The sequence below is a fragment of the Lygodium microphyllum genome, chromosome 2 (assembly GCF_053477565.2).
Source record: "Lygodium microphyllum isolate KBCC chromosome 2, Lygodium_microphyllum_v1.1.10, whole genome shotgun sequence".
Lineage (NCBI taxonomy): Eukaryota > Viridiplantae > Streptophyta > Polypodiopsida > Schizaeales > Lygodiaceae > Lygodium > Lygodium microphyllum.
The window spans coordinates 122,756,389-122,777,613 of record NC_141136.1 but is presented as its reverse complement, the minus strand read 5'-3'; the positions used below and the strand labels follow the sequence as shown (position 1 = coordinate 122,777,613).

At 41.9% G+C, this 21,225-nt stretch overlaps 1 protein-coding gene across 2 annotated transcripts in view; it reads left to right on the top strand.

Moving 5' to 3' along the window:
• LOC148040267 (GATA transcription factor 26-like) overlaps window positions 1-20,661 on the top strand; it is a 52,698-nt gene extending 32,037 nt beyond the window's left edge. The window contains exons 8-9 of one of the 2 annotated variants that reach the window (XM_087698058.1): window positions 19,534-20,052; window positions 20,618-20,661. In XM_087698058.1, the coding sequence (XP_087554184.1) occupies window positions 19,534-20,052; window positions 20,618-20,646 (548 nt within the window). In that variant the 3' untranslated portion in view covers window positions 20,647-20,661. The other variant, XM_087698061.1, reaches the window with a different exon arrangement.
• Window positions 20,662-21,225: the final 564 nt, after the last annotated feature.

Below are 21,225 nucleotides of genomic sequence, written 5' to 3'. Positions count from 1 at the left end.
CTTGCTACCTGTAGCTGCAGTAAAGCCTTGGTGGAGCTAAAACCATTGGCCCCTACCTCTCTGAGTCGCTCGTTGTGCTCCAAGACAAGTGGTGAAAGCTCCTCCCATAAGAGTTTCTCGCAGCCCTCGAGGTGATAAGTCTGGTGTAGAAGACATCGAAACGAGGAGATGGTACTTGAGTCAAAAGAATCATAGCCATGTCTTCAGAGGAGATCTTCTACCTAAGAGAGGCAAGCTCACCCCTCATATCCTCCATCTTGATGTGCTCCTTCATTGAAGGAGAATCATCAAGACTGAGCATCCGCAACTTCTTCTCAAGGGAGATCATGTGGGCAAACATCTTGTGCTGATACAAAGACGCAAGCTTCTTCCACACTTTCGTTGCAGTTTGCAACTTGTGAACATGTGCAAGAAGAGAATCCTATAGACTCATAAAGAGAAAGTAAGGGGTTTGTGAGTTGAGCCGATCCCATAAGGCTGCACGGCACATGGAGACCCCATCATCAAGGTTCTCCTTGGGACGAGAAATGGGTGAAGAAACAAGTGCCCATAGGTCGAAAGTGTTGAGGATACACTCCACAGGGAATAGTTGGAACCATCCAACTTTTCTTCCTTGGGAAAGGAAGAGAGGATGGGCACATGTATAGAGGGAGTCAGGGAAGGCATGTGAACGTTTGATGGAGGCTTCTCCGACAGGGCCTTTATAATTGGAACCCTTTGAGATACATGGACAGAAAAGGGACGGGTTCGAGGAGACTCCTCCTGTCGTCGATCACGAAACTCCCGATAGTTTCGTCTGTGCTCAAAAGAGTGTCGAAAAAGAAGCTCCTCCTTCGAGTCATCAAAGCTTGAAAATTGGTAAGACATCTTCCAAATCTGCAATCACCAAACAATCAACACCAGACAGTAGGAATATGTGCTGCCTGCACAAGAAACTGTCTTCCACCACTAGATATGCTATTGCCAGATGCAAACACACTGCCAGAAGATGTCGCCTCCACCAGATGTGGCCGCTTGATGCAAAACGCACTGGCTGATGGGATCGCCTCCTCCAGAAACAACAAAATGCAGAGGATTTGATGTCGCCTCCCCCAGAAAATTGCTGCTAGCGGCTGAACGCAAGTGTGGAAGATGACACCTCTACTGCGTTTGATGATGGATGGGTAGGGTTGATGGTTGGTGTCTCCTGTGCAATGGAAGCTCTCCTCCATGCTCTCAGTTAGGCGATGATACCATGTGAGAGTGCGCAATGGAAGAAGGAACACGAACACGAACACGAACACGAACACAGAGAGAGAGAGAGAGAGAGAGAGAGCAGAAAATGAAGGAAGAAATACTGCACTGACTGAAATGAATGCTGAATACAAAGTTGTGGACTGATGAGTCCGTGCACGCAGCCCAGAGCGTCAGTGAGGGCACCAGATCAGGCTGAAATGTGTGGTAACGCCAATGTCGGAGAGGAGTGGGAGTAGTGTGTGCTGAATTTGCAGGAAAGAGTGAGAGAGAGAGTGACCAAGAGGGCTGCTATAAATAGCCCTCTCCTCCTAAATCTGGCCGACTAGCTGGCGGCCTACTAGATACTGGCCGATTGCCCTAAAATGGGCCAACCATGAAAATGCACCCTAAAATAGGCCAGCAGCCACTTGAGAGTGAAATGCACAAACACATAAATGTTGAACAAATTGACAGAGCTCCTTTGTCTCCTACTAGACTTTGACAGCAGCTCACAACTGAGAGATGACAGATTGACATACAAAATAGGGGAGGCTTAAAGGACTGCGAATGGGCTTTGAATGATTGCAAATTTGAACAATCCTATGGGAACTTTTTTTTTTTTGAAGGTTAGTTTGCTTGATGTGCTAGTAGCTCATATAAAAGTGAGATCTAAATATACATAACCATAGTCGAGGGTGTTGAGGTAGAGGTATGAAGAGAATAATGGCAAATGACTGTACTTGCTGTATGGAGTCGGATAATTGCTCGAGATTTGGGGTAAGCAATGTGTGCTCGTGAATGCACTGGTTGATGAGGTGAAAGAGCAACATGCTACAATGCATGGGTCTTCGTTTTGGAGGGATGCCTACAGTTGTAGGTTTTCATCTGCACCAAATGCCTAACATTTACACGCAATGCAAATGCAAAGGGATAAAGCAATAGGGGCATACACATGTAGCAAGGTTACCACTTGGACAGTACCCTCATTTGCTCACTTGCCCAAGTGCCCTTTTACAATGATGAAATGATGTAATGAAATGCAAAGAGTGAATAGAAACCCCTAGGGGATGTGTTTAAGATGAATAACTAAAGCCAAAACTTGTATGTACCATATGGGGAAAGTAACCTCCTCTTAAACCATGGTAGTTGATGCCGAAAGAGAGAGCTCATGTTGGCTCATAGTATTGAGAACTTGATGAAGAAGTCTAAGTAGAAGCACCTCAAGTGGAAGAGGTGTGTTGGAGAAGTAGCTACCGTGGTCATAGTTCATAGTTGATAACATATGTTTCATACTTCCATATGTGTACAGTTATGAAAGTATGATTGAAGTATGATCCAGACCCCTGGGCTGAATCATATGTTGCCCTAATTTTTTTCTTAAAAAACTAGAAACATATAAGAATGATAAGTTGAACCTTAATATGAATTGTAAACATTCTAACAAAGCTTACACTTTGATAAACAAGCATAAAAGACATTGACATTTTACAATGGGACTATGAATTTTGATATTATAATCAGCCCACTAAGATCACAAAATGTCATGACTTATAATACATTATGGTACACCCTAGAAAACCCAAGAGACTGAAGGATCAAGGGTCAAGAATCTGAATTTTTGCATGCGTTGCCCTCGTTCTGCACAATGCATAGGCTGATGCACAAGCTGATGATCAATCTTGCTGCTTCCACACAAATAGGCTAAGGCTTGAGCATACAGGCTGCACATGCAGTTCTTGCATTACAACATCTTTGAAACTAGTACATCATGATTAGTTGATCAAGACCAACTAGCTATCAGTTGAAACATAAATACTACTTCACATCTAAACCCCCTTTCTCTTATATCTCCTCTACCTCTACTGAGACTTGCATGTTCCACAATTTGTTGATTTAGATTATATTGCTATATACCACCTCTTCGTTTGGTGCCACATCCTCTTTGAGATATCACCCTTCCTATACCTAAATTTGAGTAGAAGTCTTGTACTTGTTCTCTTACACCTCTTTCTTTTACTCCACTATTTTTGTGCATTCTCATCTCCATAGTAATCATGAGGGATATTAAATCTTCAAAATCTAAAAATGTTTCACATATATAAAGAGAAGTGGAAAAACTCTACCATTCTCATTATTCAATCCATTCAACGCTATAGAAATCAAACCATATTTGTCACAACAGATGTATCAAGATGCCAAAACTGCAGGAAAAAACTTCGCTAGGCAAAAAGTGGTAGTTTTGACAAGTCAGAAGCCATTTTTTCAAAAGCCAAAAAATGGCGAAGTATGGAATGGCGTTTCATATTTTTGCATACCGGACATCTGCAGGCGTTTGGTATGCTGAATCATACGCATTTGAATCCAACTATGACCATGGTAGCATCAAGGGATGCCTAAAGCTCGGCCTAGGGAGAGGAAGCCTCCATGTGGGCCAAAGGAACAAGGCTCAAGAAAGAGAGAACATGGAGCCACCACGGAGTGGTCATCCAAGTGTGTCTCTAGTGCCCAATTAAGACCAGTGTATACCTGCAATATTAGTCCTTAATTAAAATACAAACCCAACATGTAAGTACTAAGAGAGACCAAAACCCACATACCAATGCTTCATATTGAGATGCTTTGGTGCTAAAGCTAAGAACACAAAATTTAGCTAAAGTAAGAGTAGAATGCAATGAGTGCAATGGAGGAGAAGGAAAGTCCTAAAGTTATTTAACCTAAGGACACATTAGCTTATGGGCCCAACTTGACTAGCCTAAAGAGCCCCTTTTGGTAGACCAGCCTAAGGGGGCACTAGCCTAATGTGCCCTAAAGGGCCTAGTGAAATCTACCCTAAGGGCAGCATCACCATTCTGCATGTCCTAGAGCAAGTCTTTGCCAAGGGAAATCGCGACAAGGGGGAGAAGCCACATGGACCATATGCTTATCGCGAGTTTTTATAATAGTGACTTGATGGCCGTGTAGTGTGAAGTCCAATGCAGATGGCCTAGAAGTTCAATTAGATGTACCTTTAGCTATCCTAAAAAGTGTGATTAAGGGGGACTGTCCATGAGACACATTACTAGTGGGTCACCATTGGGGTAGGTGGGAACTAGGGGGAATAGGAGTAGGTGTTAGAGTAGGACCCCCTCTTGCTTGCCCAGGGGGAGAGAGGTTTGATGGGAAGAAGATCTAGGAGGGTAACTTTGGGCCTTGCCTTGTCCACATGACTCCAACGTTGGTAGTGAGTGTGATATCTATACTTTTAGGCATGTTCTATTGTATTGGTTTGGTTTCTTTTGGTTCTATTGGAAGAAGGGGTGTCATTCTTTTTAGAACTTGCCTTTTGGACTTGAAAATTCTTGCCACTTTTGGATTTTTTCTTCATAGAAGTGGAAATAAGAGCCTCCTTTGAAGTTGGCAATGTGGATGAGGCGACCTTTTTGTGAACTTGTCCATGTAACCAAGCATAATATAATACTTGGCATTCAAACTCATAAAAGTCTGGCAATCAGTGCAACAAAATGATTTGTTTTATAAAACAAAAGTATTTTGGTGGCAGCTTGTTTAAGAATAATGTGGGTTGATGGTCGTTTGATTGCGATGAGTTGGTGGTGGAGAATATGGTGGGTAAACATATATATTCGGCCACCTTGACTTTTAAATCATCCCCTTTCTTAATGGAGAACTCTTGGAGCTCATGCCGAGATTAATGCGTCGGGTTCGATCTCTCGCCGTGTAGAAGTCAATAAGATTACTTCAATAATCAAATCCTAGAAAAAACAGCTTAACTAAGAATGCAACTTGGGTAGTAACTCCTTCATTAACTCATTGTTCATTGTCACTTGTGGCATTACAAGCCTTACATTATGGACATGATCAAGGTGGGCAAATCAAGGGTCTAAAACAGCCTTTAGACCAACAACTAGTTGCCAAAGATTGTGGGACTCCACACTTGTTGCATGAGGTTGGAGGAGTTTTGAAACTTGAATGAATCTTTTCACTAAAGGTATTCTTAGCCATAGCAACAAGAGAGTGAGTGTTGAGTGAAGAGTAGAGAGGGTAGGATTGGGAGTGGTGTACACTCGTGGATTCGCCCCAAAGTGCCCACCATGCATTGTAAGGCATGCATAGTATGGATCGGATTGTAGCCTAGCGAGGATGGATAGGTGTACTATAAGCATGGGAAGGATATCCCTATTATGAGTGGCCCAAGTAGTGTGGCTATGTTTGCCATAAGCATGGGATGGATATCCCTACGTTTGAGTGGCCAAGGTAGTGTGGATAGGTGCACCATTAGTAGGGGATGGATATCCTTGTGTCTAAGTGGCCATGGTAGAGATCCATGGGGCATGAAGGGGATACCCAAGACAACTACATAAGGGTGAGTAGGTGTGCTCACTTGCACATAGATGGGAGGTATGATGTGCACAGGTGGCATTCCTAGCATCAGAGTACTTGGGTGTAAAGTGTTATGCACCTATGGGTAAGATTGAAAACATAACACATAGATGTGAAGGATTCGAGCTAACTTGAGGTTAAAAAAAAAAGCTTTAGGAAGATACAAAAGATCCTCAGCCTAATGTGCTGGACATAGAAGGAATGTAGGGACCGATTAGGCACGGAGATCGAGGCACACAGTCGTTACGCACAGTGAGAGATAGAGAGAATGCGAGAGAGCAGAGTAGAGAGTGAGTACGTTTTCAGGTACAATGACGAGTCAGTACCTTTAGGTTTTTAGATAGATATATATGTGTAAGTACAAGTGCTAAGGGTGTGTTCACACCCAAGCACATTTAAAAGGCTCGAGGCCTTTATTCCCAACCACCTCCCACCTAAAGGCAATGTGCCTTAAGAGGAGAAAAGAACCAGCTAAGTCTAGGTATGTACAAAGCTGAAATACATATATCTATCCAATTCCCATCATTTGTTGGCAATGAGCAAACTGCTGTGCTGGAAGACCCTTTGTGAGAAGGTCTGCAGGGTTATCATCTATATGCACTTTGACAAGCTCAATGCTTTTGCTGTCAAGTACATCTCTAATGAAGTGGTACTTCACCTGTATGTGCTTTGTCTTTGCATGAAAGACAGTATTCCGTGCTAGCATGATAGCACTCTGACTGTCACAATGGAGAACAGGTAACTTTGTGATGCCAAGCTCTCCCACCAGACATTAAAGCCATAAAGTCTCCTTGCATGCCTTAGTGGCAGCTACATACTTTGCCTCTGTAGTAGACAATGCAACACACTTTTGTAGCCTGGAGATCCAAGAGACTGCTCCTCCTGTAAAGTAAAACACATACCCAGAAGTGGACTTCTTGCAGTTTGCATGACCAGCATAATTTGCATCCGTAAAGCCAATAACAGATGCCTTATGCTTTTCAAAGCAGATGCACAACTCCTTTGTGCCTTTGAGGTATCTCATAATACCTTTCACTGCATCCCAATGCTTCTTGCCAGGGGTTGCTATGTATCTGCTAACCACTCCCACTGCAAAGGCAATGTCAGGACGTGCAACAACCATAGCATACATCAAACTGCCAATAGCTGAAGCATATGGTATCTTGGCCATTTCAGCCTTCTCATCATCAGATGTAGGGCTGTCCTCCGCACTAAGTTTCACATATGGAGGCAATGGAACCCCAATTGTTTTCCTTCTCTCCATATTGAAACGCTGCAAAACTTTGGAGATATAATTCTGCTGAGATAGATAGAGTAAGCCTTTCGATCTATCTTTGAGTATTCGCATGCCAAGAATGTGATTTGCATCACCAAGATCCTTCACGTCAAAGCTGCCATGAAGACTTTGCTTCAGTGAATCTAAGGCACGAGTATCCCTGACAGCAATCAGCATGTCATCAACATACAAAACCAAGATAATCAGGCTGCTATTTGCTGCCTTCTTGGTGTACAAGCAGTGATCCACTTGACTTATATGACAGCCTTGGGACTGCATGAATTTATCAAACTTATGATACCATTCTCTTGGTGCTTGTTTTAGCCCATACAAACTCCTTTTGAGTTTACATACCATTTTTTCCTTCCCTTGTTCAACAAACCCTTCAGGCTGTTGCATATATATGTATTCATGCAGGTCACCATGTAAAAATACAGTCTTTACATCCATCTGTATGAGCTCCATATCCTCAACTGCAACCAAGTCCAAAATGGTTCTCAATGTAATCATCTTGACTACAGGAGAGAAAATCTCATCAAAGTCAATTTCATGCTCCTGCTTGTACCCCTTTGCAACCAATCTTGCTTTGTACTTTGGTGAGGAACCAGAAGTGACTCTCTTGTAAACCCATTTTCACGAAAGGGTTTTCTGCCCTTTAGGCAACTGCACCAAGTTCCAAGTGCCATTTTTTTCAAGAGATTCCATCTCTGACAGCATGGCTTTATACCATTTCTTGCTGTCCTGCCTGTCCATTGCTTCCTTGAAGCAAGACGGTTCACCACAGTCTGTCAGCATGACATATTCAGCCACATTAATTGCACCAGGAATAAACCTGTCACGTTGTCTAATAGCCCTAGACGATCTCCTAACCCAATGGTCATTGTTTGTTGGCTGTTCCTGCAAATTTCCATTTTCAGCATGCTGTCCTGGCATTTCAGCCTGCAAATCAGCATTAATAGCTTGCTGTCCTAGCTGTTCCTGCACATGTAATGGTTCATTTTCATGGGCAATAGCTGGCTGATCATTTCCAGCATCATTTCTTGCATTTATAGGTTCTTTTACAGCAGGTATTTGCTGCTGTACAGCGGGCACATTTTGCTGTCCAAAAGGTATTTCTTCCCGGAATACAACCCTACGGACCTCCTCAGTCTTTTCGGGCTGTTTGTGCATGCGATCTTCCCAGAAGATAACGCCATTGCTGCGTACTACTTTCCGTTTCTCGGGATCCCACAATCTATACCCCATTTCACCCTCATCACCATATTCTAGGAAAATACATTTACAAGACTTTGACTCAAGTTTCCTGTGTTTTTCTTTATGAATGTGCGCAAAAGCCTCACAGCCAAATACTTTTAGATGAGCATATGAAGGTGGCTTGCCCGATCACGCTTCTTGGGGAACTCTGTGACATTAATGTGACATTAAAGTGATATTTAATGTGACATTAAGGTCACAAATATTGAATGTGACATTAAAGTAACATTTAATGTGACATTAAGGTAAATCAAGGGGAACACGCACGAGGATGACCGTCCGGGCTCTTGGGCGCCCGAACGGGGTTAAGGGGAGCCTAGAACTGAAGTGAGTCCAAGAATAGTAGGACTCACCAAGGTTTGATGGCTGGTAATCGGATCACGATGGTCTGGCCAGCAATATACTAGGCAAGGCTGGGAGGTGAAAGGACACTCGTGCTCATTCATCCCGTCTGCTTTCTCTGGCTTTTATGGTCTTCTTCAGAGTCATCTGTCATTGGTATCAGAGCTGACGGGTTTAGTCGTGTGGTTTTGTGAAGTTCTTCAACGAAAAGGCAAAGTCGACGGGTCTCACGATTCGTTTCAGTCGACGGGTCTTACGGGTCCCGCTATTCGTCTCAGTCGATGGGTGATGGGTTTCAGTCGACGGGTCTCGTCGTGAAGCCGTTGGTCTAAAGCACATGGTGACACGTCACATAAAATTTGACGTGACGATTACCTACGTCACGTATTATAAGGTGGGGAAGCTATCCTTTACAAAAACGCTGTATGCTGGATCGCGCGACGGATTCTGGCTGGAGCCCGCCGTCTGTAAACGCACCAACGGACCACACGTTTTTTCCCCTTTTCGCAGGCTGAAACTGAAGCTATTTTCTGATGCATGTGTGATCAGTCGACCGCACTTGCATCACAAGTACAAGCTCAGCAGAGAACAAGTTCAGGAAAGGTGCATTGATGGCCTGCGTGATTATTAAGAAGGGGGCTAAATACTAGTCGTTTCTGCAAAGAAGCTCTATTTCCTGCGTGACCGACTTTGTTCGGGTGATAAAATTTGTTCCTTACTCTTCGGGTTTATTTACAAACCAGCAACAACTGCCTGCCATTAAAATCAGGAAAGTACTTTACTTTGTATGCAAATTTCTTATCTTTGCTTTCCAATTCTAGTGTATTAATGACAGAAAAAGAGAAAGAGAGAGTAATGGAAGGTTCTAGTTCCGGGGACTACCCTATGGTAGATCCCCATGAACCAGAGATGCAAGAAGAACAGTGGGAATAATTTTTTGCTATACGAGAACAATTTGATGATCTTACTGCTCGTGTGCAAGCTCAGGGGGTTCAAATGGAATTTTTAACCCAAACACTCACTGAAATAAAATCTCAATTATCTTTATTGTTACAAAGAGATAAAAATAAGATAGAAACCTCGGATGTCTCATCTTCATCGAAAGATTTAGATGTGACTATGCGAGATCCTAAGGAACCCCACCATAAGTTGAGGGATAATCCAATTTTAAAGGATACGAAACCCCCTCAGTTTCACGGGGAGAAAAAAGATAGAAATAAAGATACAATCTTTAATTTCCTCCAAAAATGGGAAGATTTACATAAACTTAAAAATACCCCACCACATCTCCAAGCACTGGAGGCTAGTTTAACTTTGGGGCCCAAAGCATATAAGTGGTGGCGAACTTTAAAGGAGGCAAATAAAATACGTGAAACTTGGGCTCAATTTGAATCCGTCTTTTTGAAAGAATTCCTTCCTGAAAATGAAATGGAAAGAAATTGGGAAGATTGGGATTATGTCAGACAAAAGGGAAGACCCCTGCTGACATATCTGGAGGAATATCGTGAGATAATCCTCAAATTGGAAGGAATAGATGAATTTCAAAAAACAAGAGGATTCATTAGGGGACTAGATAAAGCCTGTAAAAAGGAAGTAAAAAGGAGTTCACCTAAGACGCTGGAAGATGCAATTAAATTTGCATTAATTAATGAAGATAGTATGCGTCCAGGTACACTCACTAGTCTCACTGATACGGAGCCCAAATCTAAGGAATTGGAAACCTCAAAATTTGTGGGCAAATTTAAAAGGAAAATGCCATTTTTAAGGGTAAAAAACAACCTTTTGAAAAGAAACCATGTGTGAGGCCAAAGTTAAGTCTTGATGACTATGATAAAGCCAAAAAAGAAAAGTTGTGTTTCAACTGCCTATCCCCTAACCATGCTGCTTGGAATTGCTCTCAAAAGAAAAAGGGAGAAGACAAAGGAAAGGATAAGGACAAGGGCAAGGGAAAAGAAAAACAAATCCATGTAGTGCAGACCTTAGAATTAAAGGGGCATGAAAAGTACAAATCTTTAGAGGTCTTGCACATGGATGTACAACATAAGTGTTGTATGTCAACTTCTATGTGGCAGCCTACTTTTGAGCCACATGATTTAGTTAGAGTACATGGATTGATAGCTGGAAAGAGGGTTAGAGTCATGATTGATGACTCTGCTACACATAATTTTATAAATTATGCACTTGTCAAAAAATTGAAACTTCCCCAACAAAAGAGTGGGCATCAATATGTTGTTCGTATGATGCAAGGCCAAGACAATAAAATATGGGATACAATGGTATCCAATTTGGAAATTGAGATTCAAGGATATAAAGATAAACTTGATTTCCAAATTATGAATATGGAAAGAGCGGATATTGCTCTAGGGAGGGAGTGGCTATGGGGATTGGAACCATCCTTAAAACGTAGTTATCACCATAATACACTGGAATTTGAAAGGGATGGTAAGACTTTTGTTATTCAAGGTGAACACGAAGTATCTAATAATCCTTTGCTGTGTTCTACTGAAGCTTATCAGAAGCTGATAAAGAAGGAAGTTTGTGAGGTATATATGTTATGGTCTCTTCCTGTACAGAACACTTTTACTTTCTGTAATATAAAGCAATAATTTTCTTATGTTTGTGAGTTGAATGTAAATAATGAATTAAGTAGTTTGTTAGATGATTTTAAAGATGCGTTTCCTTATGATTTACCAAGTGTCCTTCCACCAGATAGGGGTGATATAAATCACCCAATTGACATAAATAAGGATACACACCCTATTTCTAAACCACCGCATAGGTTAAGTGAAACACAGCATCAAGAAGTTGAAAGACAAATTAAGGATTACCTTGATAAAGGGTTTATACAACCCAGTAATTCACCTTGGGCTTCACCAATTTTATTAGTAAAGAAAAAAGATGGTTCTATGCGACTTTGTGTTGACTATAGAGCACTTAATAAAATAACGGTGAAGAATAAATTTCCTATGTCCAAAATGGAAGATCTTTTTGATCAATTGCAAGGGGCAAAATTCTTCACAAAGATAGATTTAAGATCAGGTTATCACCAAGTAAGAATTAAGGCACAAGATGTTCCTAAGACAGCATTTTGTACTAGATACGGGCATTATGATTTTTTGGTGATGCCTTTTGGCCTCACTAATGCACCAGCTACCTTTATGAAGCTGATGAATAATGTTTTACGGCCCTATCTAGGACATTTTGTAGTAGTCTTTTTGGATGATATCTTGATCTTTAGTAAATCAAGAGAAGAACATTTGGAACACTTACAATTAATATTCCAACTGTTAAGAACACATTCCCTTTATGCGAAGAAAACTAAATGTGAATTCTTTGCACAAGAGGTCAAATATTTGGGACATATTATCTCGAAAGAGGGAATCAACATGGATCCAGAAAAAGTAAGGGCAATTATTGAATGGCCATCTCCAAGGAACCTGGAAGAGCTGCAGATCTTCCTAGGTTTATCTGGATTTTATCGAAGATTCATTCGAGATTATGCCAAAATAGCTGTTCCAATGACTGACCAACTTAAAGGGAAAGGAAAAAGTTTTAATTGGGGAACAGACCAAAATGAAAGCTTTCAAAAACTTAAGGTAGCTATTGCTACAACTCCAGTACTATTAATTGTGGATCCCAATAAACCATTTGTGGTTGAAGCTGATGCCAGTGATAAGGCAATAGGTGCAGTCTTATTACAAGAAGGTCGACCAGTTGCTTTTGAAAGCAAGAAATTAGACTGTGCAAAACAGAATTATTCTGTTTATGAGAGGGAGCTGTATGCAATAGTACATGCAATCAAGAAATGGAGGCACTATCTGTATGGTGCCAAACTTTTGATTTTATCGGATCATGAAAGCATTAAGTGGCTTAATGATCAACCGGATTTACATGGGCGTAAAGCTAGATGGGCCGAACTCCTCCAAGAGTTCGACTATGAGATAAGATATAGAAAAGGAAAGTATAATATAGTAGCTGATGCACTCAGCAGAATGCCCATCATTAATGAATTGAGTTTTACTCAGTTCACTTCTAACTTGCTTGAATCTTCAAAAGGGAAATGCCAGGTTGATCCGGCATATTCCAACATATGGGAAGCAATAAAAAATGGGGATCCAAATGAAAGTGCTTCTACTGAGGAAGGAATATCTAACGATGTTCAACAAAGAAATGGAGCATCAGGGGTTGCTCAAACTGGATTCAAGTGGAAGAATTTTACCATTGATAATGGTTATTTACTCTACAAGGGTAGGGTATGTGTCCCGAAAGATACAGAAATAAGGCGCGAGATACTCTTTGAGTGTCATGATACCCCTAGCGCGGGACATCTAGGAGTTAATAAGACTTATAGTCTTATTAAAAGGCAGTTCTATTGGCCTGGAATGAATAAGGACGTCCTTGACTATGTGGTCAAATGTAATAAATGCCAGGTTAATAAAGCTGAAAGATTGAAAATGGGAGGACTTCTCCATCCACTAGAGATTCCTTCGGCAAAATGGGAGAGTATCTCCATGGACTTTATTGTTGCTTTACCCAGAACACAAAGGGGGCACGACTCTGTGTGGGTGATTGTGGATAGGTTAACCAAAATGGCTAGGTTCATTCCAACTTCAACTGATGTTAAAACACTAGAACTGGCTAGATTGCTCGTAGAGAACATATACCGATTGTATGGCCTTCCGGCAAATATAGTTTTTGATCGGGATAGAAAATTTGATAGCCAATTTTGGCGTGCTGTATTTAGGAAATTGGATACTAAACTTAGCATGAGTACGGCGGATCATCCGCAAACAGATGGGCAAACTGAAAGGGTTAACCAAATTCTTTAAGATATGCTTAGGGCATATGTAAGTAAAAGGCAAACTAATTGGGAAGAGTATCTACCGATAGCAAAGTTTGCATATAACAGTGCCAAGCACTCTTCCACTGGATATAGTCCATTTATGTTAATGTATGGGTTTCAGCCCAGAGCTCCTTTTGCAGTAGGACTGCATAAGGAAAAGGTTCAGGTAGCCAAAGATTTTTTGGAGGATATGAATAATATGTTAAAATTTGCTCAAGAAAATATTAAAAAGGCTTAAAACCGAGCTAGAGCATATGCAGATCCTCACCGAAGAGACATCTCCTTTGAAGAAGGAGAATCGGTCTATTGGCTTACAAGCTCCAACTACGTGCTGGTAGTAAAATACATCCAGTTTTTCATGTAAGTAAATTAAGGAAGAAGCTGGGTGATTTGGATAATATAATCTTAAATGATGACATTGAGGAGCTATTAAATGACCAATCTAATCCACATGAACCAGAAAGAATATTAAATGTTCGTAATAGACGAACAAGGAATACTATTTATCAAGAATGTTTGGTTAAGTGGAAAGATTATTCAGAAGAAAGCTCAACATGGGAGCGAGTAAGTACTTTAAAGAAAAGGTTTCCCGATTTACAGTTAGACCTTCCAAGTATCGTTTTCAAGGACGAAACCGATTCTTAAGGGGAAGGAAATGTGACATTAATGTGACATTAAAGTGATATTTAATGTGACATTAAGGTCACAAATATTGAATGTGACATTAAAGTGACATTTAATGTGACATTAAGGTAAATCAAGGGGAACACGCACGAGGATGACCGTCCGGGCTCTTGGGCGCCCGAACGGGGTTAAGGGGAGCCTAGAACTGAAGTGAGTCCAAGAATAGTAGGACTCACCAAGGTTTGACAGCTGGCAATCGGATCACGATGGTCTCGCCAGCAATATACTAGGCAAGGCTGGGAGGTGAAAGGACACTCGTGCTCATTCATCCCGTCTGCTTTCTCTGGCTTTTATGGTCTTCTTCAGAGTCATCTGTCAAACTCCCTCCCCCAAAAGACCTGTTTGGTGACCGATTAATCAAGTGAATGGCTGTCATAATAGCCTCTGCCCAAAAACCATGGGGTAATGCAGCATGAGACAGCATTGTACGTACCTTATCCTGTATGGTCCAATTCGTATGCTCTGCAACTCCATTTTGGGGTGGATTATGAGGGGCAGTGAGCTTCTTCTTTATCCCTTTGTTGTCACAAAATGTTTGAAAGGCCTTGGACACATATTCCCCACCATTGTCAGAGCGAAGACACTTAAGTGTCTTATCTGCCTGATTTTCAGCCAATGCCAAGAATTTTTTAAACTTATCAAGCACTTCATCCTTGCTACGAATAGGGTAAACCCATACTTTCCGTGTAGCATCATTGACAAAGGTGACAAAATATTTCTTTTCCCCTAAAGATAATCCTGGCATTTGACATACATCCGAATGTACTAACTCTAGAGGAGAAGATTTCAAAGAAAGAGACTTTTTGTGAGACGTCTGTGCATGTTTGCCATAAATGCAATGATCACAATGCTCAAAATCAGCATAACGAAGACAAGGCAAGTAACCCAAACGAGAAAGCACTTTCATTCCTGTTTGACTCATGTGTCCCAACCGGCCATGCCACAAAGAAACGCTTGGTTGCTCAGTCACGGCAACAACATGGTCATGCACACTAGATACATGAAGTGGATACAAAGTATCACTCTTGCAATCTCTGGCAATAACCCTAGATCCCTTACAAATCTTCCATTTTCCATCACCAAAGGTGGTATGAAAACCATCATCATCTAGCTGCCGTGTGCTAATCAAGCTCTTCTTGAGCTGAGGTACATGCCGTACATGGTGAAGTGTAAAGACAGAGCCATGCTGAAACTGTAACTGCACATTGCCAATACCTGCAATTTCACATGCATAGTTGTCCCCAAGATGGACAACACCATGTCGACCCCCTGTATAGGCGGAAAACCACTCACGATGAGGGGTGACATGAAAGGAAGCACCTAAATCAAGAATCCAGGTATGCATGTCATCATCTGTATTTGCAAGTGAAGCACATGCACCAAAGTGTGAAGAGACAGAGTACATCATTCCCACTGTCACTGTCAGGAGTGACTACATTCACCTCTTTAATTTTTATACTGCTCTTCTTAGGCTGATTGTCCTTCTTCTCTTCCTTGCTCTCATCTGTCTTCTTGCCTTTTCCTTTCTCTTTCTTCCATTTGTAGCAGTCACGTTTAAAGTGACCCTTCTTTCCACAATGATGGCATTCAACATCTTTGCCACGTGATTTACTGCATCCCTTGCCATCATATTTACTCTTTTGCTGCGATCTGCCCCTAGTATGCAAAGCACTGGAAGACTTGCTAGATGCATTGTTTTACCGATTCATCTTTTCCATAAGTAGAGCACTCTCTACATCAGCATACAACAAGATTACATTAGAATTGCTCATAGCAGTCCTAAATGTATCCCAACTCTTTGGTAGAGTGCAAAGCAAGAAAGTAGCCTTAAATTCCTCATCAATCATGAACTTTAAGGCAACCGGCTGGCCGAAAATGGAGTTAAACTCACTCAAGTGAGTAGACATTGCTATACCCTCTTTCATACGCAAATCCATAAGCTTTTTCAGCCAATACACTTTGCTTGCAGCACTCTTCTGTACATACAGTTCTTCCAGTCTAGTCCATATAGCATGTGCATTTCTGGGCCAAAATTGCACAAATCTGGCCTTTTTGTGCCTGGTGCACGAAACCCCGTCAAGAAAGGGGTAAAAGTTGAATTTTTTGTTTAAACAAAAAACGATTAAATTTTTTTTGTGTGACGGGGTCTATTGACCCAGTTCGACTTTCCCGCCATGTGCGACCTGTCCCGACGAAAGCTGCCCGCCGACTGCTGCACGCGCTGTCTGCGGGACTTGTCCGTCGGCTGCCTGCATGTGGCGTGGTTGTTGCCTGTGCAGTCCGGCACCCTGTCCCTGTTTCGCGCGAGCCTGCCTTCGTGTCACGCAACAGCAGCCTCCTCATTCGTCAGCGCTGCAGTCGTCAGCTCATCTACAGCGTCGCCTGATGTTCGTCAGCGCTGCAGCCCGTTGCATGCCTGGTCCACGCCTGTTGCAGTCGACTGCTGCTCTCGCTACCTATTGCCTGTAGCTCATGCCTGTGACTTTCCTGCTCGTCTTTGAGCTGTCTCGTCACCACGCTGGTCTTTTGCCTCAGCCTGACGATTGTCTGCAGCACCTTACGCTCTGATACCAGTTTGTAGGGATTGATTAGGCACGGAGATTGAGGCAAACAGTTGTTACGCGTAGTGAGAGATAGAGAGAGTGCGAGAGAGCAGAGTAGAGAGTGAGCACGTTTTCAGGTACAATGACAAGTCAGTACCTTTAGGTTTTTAGATAGATATATATGTGTAAGTACAAGTGCTAAGGGTGTGTTCACACCCGAGCACATTTAAAGGCCCGAGGCCTTTATTCCCAACAAGGAATACAACCTAAGGTAGAAGAAGCAAGTGTGAGGTCTAATCCTAAGCCTTTGAAAGCATAAGGAAGAGGAGCTAAATGATCATTTGGTAAGGGAGGCGAAATGTCCCCCTAAGATCCAACTTGCACTCGAGACATGACAGAAGCCATACTCACCATTAAAGGGACTGGACATCAGACTCACCTCCTATCCATACAGCCAAAGGGGCTCACCTTTGAGCGTGGGAGCATGACCGCATCCCAAGGGTTGCCATCCTATACCAGTAGCCCACACCGTCTTGGTGTACAGATGCGTTGGCCAATGGGCCAAGAGGCCAAGAGTGGTGATCACACAATGAATGTGCGCAATAGGGCCTGAAGTGCCCTTAGTGCATTCTCACTAAGTCACTTCATGAACATTGTGACCAATTCTACTATTGCCTATCCGGATGTCCAAGGACGTAACAAGAGGGATGGGAGGGAATTGAAAATGAGTAGCACCAAGACCATGCTCATATGAACAGAAGATAACTTGTAAGGCAGCAGGTAGACCTGTAGGCACATTTCTGCTTCTAGAATCTAGAGCCTTCTTTGTTAAACATTTAAATACAGATTGGTCTTCATCTCCAAAATATCTTAGAGCCTGTTGCTGCATATCAAAATAAGCATAAAAGAGGGTTCAGCTCACTCAAATAATGGATTATACGAATCTAATACTGGTTTTGGTTGAGATGAAGACCATGGGTCTCTAGTCGTGTTGAAAGGGGTATGTCCTCCTCGAGCTGAGAAGTGGCTAGCCCCAAGTGCAGAATTTCTTGACTGGTGTGCAGCTCCTATTGTAGTGTACAGGGAAGACTGAGGAGATTAGTTGGGCCACCTTCTACACATGTATTTAGTGAAGTCTGCATCCATCATCCTCTCAACATTTAGAGAACTTGAAGAAGAGGGAAATGATGCATTGTCCTCTTCATTGACAGATTAATTCAACCTCATGGTCTCCAATGAAGGAGAAGCTTAAGTAGACACTGTAGTCTCCCAAGAAAGTGGTGTTTGATACATTAAGAGTTAGTTGCATGTTGCTCGTGCAAACCAAGCTTTTCAAGATAGCTGTGAAGGATATTCTTTAGAGGACCATTGGCTATGCTACCATGTGAAGATACACTAGGGTCTGCAGAGAAAACATTGAGTGTACAAACATAACTAAAATACAGTGAACTTAGGCAAGAACACAGAATGCAAAAGAAGAAGAAGTGTCTGATCAATGAATGTAGTAACGAAATGAATGAAGAGGGTAGAGACATGTGGGTGCTCAAGTAGCAGAGCTGTCCAACAACCACTGTCTTTTGTGGGAGTGGGCTGAGGGAGAGTGCTGGAAAGTGTTGTTCTCTGTGCATGGATCTTTAGTGCAGCAAAACCCACCAATGAAGATGTTGATTCAGAGGGCTGGAGCTGAGGGTGATGAAATGCAGCAGTTGAAAACCAATTGATGCAGAAGGAGATATTGAGGAGCAGTTGGCAGCCAAAATGCAGGTACTTGGAGAGTGTTTGACAGTAGATGACTGCTGCACACAATGCTGGACAGCAGCCTGGAACAAAAAACAGACGGAGAAAAGTATCCCCCTTCTACTATAATGTTCACTATGTGTCCTTCCATAGTAGCCACATGTGTAGTTTCCCCCTGATGCTGATGATGACTGATGGCAGCTGTGGATGCTGATGGAGAAGGCAGAGAACTTGTAGCTGGTAGGAGACCTCCAGAGTACAGGGAGGCATTGACAGTAGGTGGCAGCAGCACTGGCAGAAGCAGGTTGGGCTGGATGGCAGCAATCGACAGCTGGCTGGCAGCTTGGACAGCTGGGCAGCAGCTCCTATTGGTTATGAGAGGATGCAGCACTGAGTGGCAGCTTCAGAGGCCAGAGGAGAATGTTATGATAAAGGCAATGATGATCAAGGTGATGGAAGTTTGGCACAAGACTTGGGAATCAGGGATGAAAGTGGTGTGCACATTGAGTCCCTATTTATAGAACATTTTGGAGCCAGAAAAGGTCTCATGTCTCATTCAAAAACCAAAAATGCCACAAAATATGATAGTTTAGAAGGAAATTTTATGCAGCTCAACAAATATCACGGCGAAATGCTTAACTCTTGTCTTCACATGTTGATCTCTTTCTTAAAACATGTTCGTTTGCTTGCAGTAAACAAGGAGGTTGTTCCAACTTATTAAAACCAATTTTGCTGAATGGAGATTCTCCAGGGCATACCTTCTTGTTTGGATTCTGTCTAAATACCTCCACTAGGCGTAGTTTGTCCAATAAAGATGCTTTCCAACTTTTTGGATGGTAAACAGACAAAGTGAAGTGTGAGTAAAGATAAACATGAAGTTTCATTTGAACAAGGTGTGCTTGCATGTTTCCTTTTTCTAGTATTGACATATAACATGAAAACAAAAACATGTAGACAGAAAAAACAAAAGGGCACCAAAACACCATTGAGAACATATATCATCATTTTTATGCATGAGCAAGGACATAAAGGCTTCATGTTTTCATTATATAGATTTAAGTTGACTGCTGCATGATCTGTTGCTTGCAAAATGTCAGAAGATGTGTTCTCCGTTCTGATCAATGTGGAAGGTCCATGAAAAATAGAGAATTACCTTTTTTTTTTTTTGAAAATACTGACGGTGGACTTGAATTCACGTGATGTTGGTCTCATAAAGAGAAAGAGAAATGCTTGTATTCTGACCAATGTCTCTTCTTACACAGGAAAGAAAGCACCAGTTTTATCTGCTCCAAGAAGCTGTCCTACTGTTCAGGTGTCAGCAAATAGTAGTTCTCAATCCTTGCTCTCAGATGCTGCACTTGAGAAGAGTAGGCAGGCAGATGAACCAACTGGAAAAGAACAAGCAGGCTCTGCTAAAAGTTTTGGCAGTGAAGGAGATGTCAGAAGTGGATCTTGTTTCAGTGACAGCAGCATTTTGCTTCCAAACGAAGGGAGAAGTCCATCAAGCACATTCAAGTTTGAAGATGCTCCCATATTTGAATTGCTGGAGCCTGATATTCTCCTTGATCTTCCCTCCAATTTGTCCTTTCAGCAGGCCGAACTTTTACAGCAGCCTCACTGGAGCGAACCTTCCACAAAACAGACAGAAATAGAATCAAAGAAGAAAAAGAGTGCTACTGTGACTGCAAGTAATGCATGGCAAAATGTGGAGGGCTTGGATTGGGATGGACTTTGGAATTCACCCTCTGTTGGTTCAGTCAATGGAAATCTAGGTGATACAGGTAAAATCTTTCGGTAACCCCCTTGTGCAATACATTGTATGTGCCCTACTAAGGGCACATTTGGGAGGTAGTACTCACAAATTATAAGAGTGTATGATAGTGTATCCGGATGTGTTGTACAACAGTTTGTTGACACAGAGCCGAGTCCTGGATGACAGATCATCCATGACCATATTCTTGGTTTTGACAGACAGAGGGCCTAAGATCCAGTATTCAACTTCCTACAAGGAATGAACTCTCAATGCCCACAAGTACTTTTCAGTGGGTTTAGCTGTATGTCTTTAGTGCTGTATACAGTCTTATGAATACATGCTCAAAAACAGTCTCTCCTCCCCCGACACCATCCCACCCAACAAAAAAAAAAAGGAAAACCAGAAAAAAAGAAGAAAAGATGTATCTTTTTTGTATTCTTAAGTCTTTCTGTAGTACAATTAGGTCATTTTCCCCTTTCAAATGTTGTGCCTCGTGTGATTTGGCCTTCACTGTGCTTGTAAAGTTCTTCAACAATCAAAACTTTTCATTTCTGCAATATGGCTGTAATGGGTATTCAAAATCTTTATTGCAGGTACATCTCATTGCAAGCCCTTCATATAACACTTGCTAGACTAGTGGCTTTCTGGAAAATGATGAAAAATCTAGATTGGTAATGAACAAGCAGCAAGTTTTAGCTTTATCTGACACAAAATCATTTATTTAGTCTCAAAACTTGCTTGAGAGGCCCATCTTGTTAATGGTCAATTAAATGCTTTTTGTTGTCATACTAGTGTCCACATTGATATTATATAATGGTTTCCTCCATAAATAATGGTATAATCTTTTCAAGAGATAGATTAGCATGCTATATCATGGTCTAGACAGACTATTTCTTTTTGGAATATGGTTCATTCAGAAGAAGGTGGTGGCATTAATATCTTGTAGGAGAGGGTATGCAGGGCAAAACATCAAATCTCATTTTTTAAAGTTACAATCTACTTTAGGGTGCCCTTTGGAAAAACCACAAACAGACCACAAGCTACAACAGTTACAACACGTGTGACCCAAAAGTATCCTTATGCTCAGGCTCTTTGGACTCTGCTTTGATGGCTTTGGCCCCTTCACCATGGTAATTTAACCTAGTTGTGTTGGTGTGAGTTCATTTGTGATCTTGGGTTTGGCTCCCTTGAAGCATGCTGA